A 4744-nucleotide genomic window follows, 5' to 3' on the forward strand; every position below is an offset into this window, starting at 1 on the left:
CATTTATCTTCAGTCGACTTGACTACTGTAACAGTGTCCTTACAGGGCTCCCTAAGAAATCCATCAGACAGCTGCAGCTGATTCAGAACGCTGCTGCTCGAGTCCTCACTAAGACCAAAAAGGTGGATCACATCACTCCAGTTCTGAAGTCTTTACATTGGCTTCCTGTATGTCAAAGAATTGATTTCAAAATCCTGCTGTTAGTTTATAAAGCACTAAATGGTTTAGGGCCAAAATACATTTCTGATCTTCTGCTTCGTTACGAACCATCCAGACCTCTCAGGTCGTCTGGGATCAGGTCTGCTTTCTGTCCCCAGAGTCAAAACTAAACAAGGAGAAGCAGCGTTCAGTTATTATGCTCCGTATATCTGGAACAAACTCCCAGATAACTGCAGGTCTGCTGAAACTCTCAGTTCTTTTAAATTAAGACTGAAGACTTTTCTTTTAACCATTGCTTATAATTAAATATTTAAGATTTTTCTTTTTACTGATAACTTACACTGCACTGTAACTTTTACTGTTCTGTTTTCTTTTTCTTTGTTTTTAGCTTTTTATTATTTTCCATTTAACTCTTTTAACCCTGATTGTAACACTGTAACTTTTATTATTTTATGTTGCTTTTAAACTTTTACATATTTCCCTGTTGCTTTTATGTTTTATGTAAAGCACTTTGAATTACCTTGTTGTTAAATTGTGCTATACAATTAAACTTGCCTTGCCTTGCCTAATGCCATACGTGCTATTAGCTCTTACTAGTATTTATTGCTGCTCTTACAAGTATCTATTGTCTCTTGCTGAATTGATGCTTTGTTGAAGATGGGGTGGTGATGGGACAGTGGATAAGATCCATGCCTTCAGTGTGACAGACCCGTGTTCAACTCGCGTGCGACCTCTGACATGAATAGCAATTGTAAGTTGCTTTGGATAAAAGCGACTGCTAAATGAGTAAATGTAATTTTATAATTAATGGTGGGAGGTTTGTGCTGCTCCTTTTGTTTATGTTTAATGTCAGACTGTTAGCTGAGCACCACTGTGTCAGTTTCACAACCTCGTTCCTGTATGCAGTTACTACTGTAGTGTCATCTGCAAATTTTATTTTTATTTGTTGGATGGGCTGCCGTGCAGTCATCGTTGTGTACAGTGAGAACAGTGTTGGGCTCGATACAGAGTGCGATGGTGGAAGAGAGATGGGGTCCAAGCTTGACAGTCTGTGGGTGGATTGTTAGAAAGTTTGAATCCAGGTGCAGGTGTGAGTAGAGAGGCCAACGTCAGACAGCTTGCTGATCAGTATATTCGGGAAAGCATTTCAGCTGTGTGTTGGTGGATGTGGTACTGATGCCCTTATAGTTAGTAATGTGCTGGATGCCATTCTTCTTGTATCACTGTTTGAGAAACGGCCCTCACTTGTCCTCTTGTAGGCCTTAATGCCTCTCCAGATCAGCCCTGGCAGCGCTTTACAGTGACACTGCCTACTGTGTCCTGATCTGAAGGCAGTCTCACAGGCACTGAGGATTATCTGCACTTCCTCTCCCACAGTTTGGTTCGGGTTAATAAATACGTTTTGTTAAATGTTTCAATATTTAGATGGATCGAGCCAAAATAGTCCCTTTTATGCCAACCTAATCCATAACCCTCCAGAAACGGGAAACAATGCAGGTAAAGCCTGACCATTCAACAACACAACAGTTTAACAAACATTCTAGATGCTTGTTGCTTACTGTATATATTAATTATATATTGATTCTTCTGACAGAGACACCTCCAACTGATGAGCCACTATATTCTTCGATTTGGAAACTCTAAGCCTGAAATAAATAAATAAGGTGACTTTAATCATTAGCTCTCTTTAACGTTGGGTAGGAGGCATTTAATGTGTTACCGTAAAAGAAAGTACAATGGGAACGGTGCTTTTAACATGAAATATGTCAGGAGACAGGTAGTATTTGCATTTCCTCATACAGCAAAAGAAAGCAGAGCAAAAAGCACATCTACAAAAACTCTGCAATCACCAGAACACATTGTTGTTTATACATCTCCCTTTCTTTTAGCAACTCTCATTATAAAACTGCAGATAACGGGAACAAAAGTTAATTCTAAATTCTGTTGACAGTAATGTTTTCTCATCAACAGGTACCTTGCAGGTGACGACCATATATGCTCAACCGGGAAAATGACAACCATCTGGAAACCACAGTTAAAAAAATATTCACCTAAATATTTTGATTCTGTCAGGTAAAAAACAGACTTCTGAGTCATTTGGAGGAAAATGTAGGTTTAAAATGCTTATTTCTCTGCGTTAGAAGCACAGGACGGATTATGATTATAAAGCTGTTGTTTTGCATCTCTTTATAGTTGAGTCTTTCTGTAGCTGTTTTGCATCTGTTGTAGTCGTTTGATCCACTTTCCCCCCTAAATGTGTAAATGTATTTGCCATGGTTTCTTTCATTAAAAAACATATATACAGTAAATCTGAGTTTTATTTGTACGTATAAGATATGATACTTCTACTCTCCACATGTTATTTACTCCTATAAGTGTTGAGTTTTTTGGCAGCCACAAAGACACGATTTCCCAACAATTCTCACTTCCAGCTCGTCACACATGGACGCCTGATCTAAACCCCTCAAACAGTGCTGTTTTATCATAAGGTAACCCTTTGGCGTTGATTCTGCACATGTAGGGCTCCGTGGTCACATTAGCGATAATAAATATGCCACGTCCAGTTTAAAAATAAAACCAGTGGTTAATGTAGTGAAACATGGACCAAGCGTCCATATGTGGCAACTTCTGTGTGAGAACAGGTTGGATTTCCATGGCATCCACTACGCTGTGCAATTCTTGAAAACTTCTCTGTGAGTGTTTCTGAGGAAGATTATTAGTCACGGTTTGGATGATGTTAGTAATTGGTGAGGAAATCTGGGTTTAATACAGCGAAGTCAGCTAAAGTTAGTTTCATTCATATCTATAAAAGTATTTTCCCCAACTTTCTAGTTCTAATCTCTGCTGTTTAAAAACCTCTACAGCATCTTCTCTGTGTCCGGCTGCTATTTCAGACGTGTTTGACATATCATGCATCTCTTGATGTTTAAGTCTAGGGCTCTTTGGAAAAGGTGTTATATAAAGGAAACTAATAAACATATTGTAAAAATGTATTAGATCATTTTTCAGAGCTGTCTAATCATAACATGAAGCGAGCCACACGACATACTGTTGAGAAAGGTTGTCATCAGTTTGCAGATACATTATCTGTCTGATATGTTTAAGAAACACCAAATCCATTCAGCATTAATTGTGCCAACGTAAAATATCTGCAACACTCCCTCATACCTTAACAACAAAAACACTGACTAACAATGACCAAGATGACAAATATGACTGTTGGAAAGTACCAGTCACGTGACAGGCCTTAGTAATTTACAATTTGTTACTGATGGCCTTATTTGGGAAAACACCAAGTGTCAGTGACGTATGTTCACGCATTCAAATAAAAGGCAAAATTATTTTGAGATCGAGGCTTGTGTGAGGAGCGCATGAATAAAACACACCTTCCTGTTTGGCGCTTAGACAGAAGCTGTTGAATGATTAGTGATTAACATCAGTCTGCAGCAGGAGGAGGATGAATATCTACTGCTGCCTGTTAGCCTTAGTTCTGGGCTGTAACGCCAGTGCGGGTAAGGAGTTTTCATTCTTTTAATTTTGACATTTTTGCGCAGTACTATTTAATTTTTCATATGTTTGATTGTACATCGTTCAATTGTTGGGATTCATGTGATCTTTATATGAAGCTTAGTCAGCTAGCGGGTTTTTGATCTGGACGGGTCTAATATAGTCTACATGTGAATAAAACACATATAAGTCACCCTTTATAGTATTTTCACAAATAAAATTAAAAAAAAGCAATTTTAAGAAGTTGTTCTGGAGCTTTTGGTCCACTTGTTGTGAAAGTTTAGATCAAATTTCTCTCCCAACAAGGTCTTATTGATTGTCTGCTCACTGCTCAGGTCTGACAGTTGAATATTCTTCTTCTTGTAAATGACCTGGTAGGCAGGACTCTCTCACAACATCACTGATACTTTCTCCTGTAATTTGACTGCAAACTGTGTTTCAGGAGCAGGAATAATCCATAAAACAATCAAGGAGAAGGACCCCGTCACTCTGCCATGTCCTCACTCTGTGGAGGGTAAAGTGATGTGGAGCAGAGAGAGAAACGGACGCAGGGTCGACATACTTCTAATTGACGGTGACCGGGACATAAGACTCCTTCATAAACCGTATAAAGGATACAGCTCGTTGGCAGATAAATCTCTGCACATTGTCAGAGCTGGTGTCTCAGACTCTGGAAGATACTTCTGTGATAATAAAGTGGCTGCAGAGCTGACGGTGATCCCATCAGGTAACTACATTTTTATTCAAGCGATTTTAAGAAGTTGTTGTGGAGCTTTTAATCATATCACATCGTCTTCTTCAGCAGATGGAGTTTGTCCACTTTTCATGAAATTTTAGATAAAATTTCTCTCCCAACAAGGTCTTATTGATTGTCTGCTCACTGCTCAGGTCTGACAGTTGAATATTCTTCTTCTTGTAAATGACCTGGTAGGCAGGACTCTCTCACAACATCACTGATACTTTCTCCTGTAATTTGACTGCAAACTGTGTTTCAGGAGCAGGAATAATCCATAAAACAATCAAGGAGAAGGACCCCGTCACTCTGCCATGTCCTCACTCTGTGGAGGGTAAAGTGATG

General features: G+C 39.0%; 2 protein-coding genes across 2 annotated transcripts in view; both read left to right on the plus strand.

The window, feature by feature from the left end:
* LOC123976177 overlaps positions 1-2300 on the plus strand; it is a 16208-nt gene extending 13908 nt beyond the window's left edge. The window contains exons 8-10 of the mRNA XM_046058097.1: positions 1585-1656; positions 1754-1823; positions 2131-2300. The gene's annotated coding sequence lies outside the window, so the exon portion shown is untranslated. The remainder of the gene's footprint in view (positions 1-1584; positions 1657-1753; positions 1824-2130) is intronic.
* A 1316-nt stretch (positions 2301-3616) lies between these two features.
* The window catches only part of LOC123976700, an 18605-nt gene continuing 17477 nt past the window's right edge, over positions 3617-4744 (plus strand). The window contains exons 1-3 of the mRNA XM_046059049.1: positions 3617-3671; positions 4109-4393; positions 4662-4733. Coding sequence (XP_045915005.1) covers positions 3617-3671; positions 4109-4393; positions 4662-4733 — 412 coding nt within the window. The remainder of the gene's footprint in view (positions 3672-4108; positions 4394-4661; positions 4734-4744) is intronic.

This window comes from Micropterus dolomieu, linkage group LG09 (assembly GCF_021292245.1).
Source record: "Micropterus dolomieu isolate WLL.071019.BEF.003 ecotype Adirondacks linkage group LG09, ASM2129224v1, whole genome shotgun sequence".
NCBI classification, from domain to species: Eukaryota; Metazoa; Chordata; class Actinopteri; order Centrarchiformes; family Centrarchidae; genus Micropterus; species Micropterus dolomieu.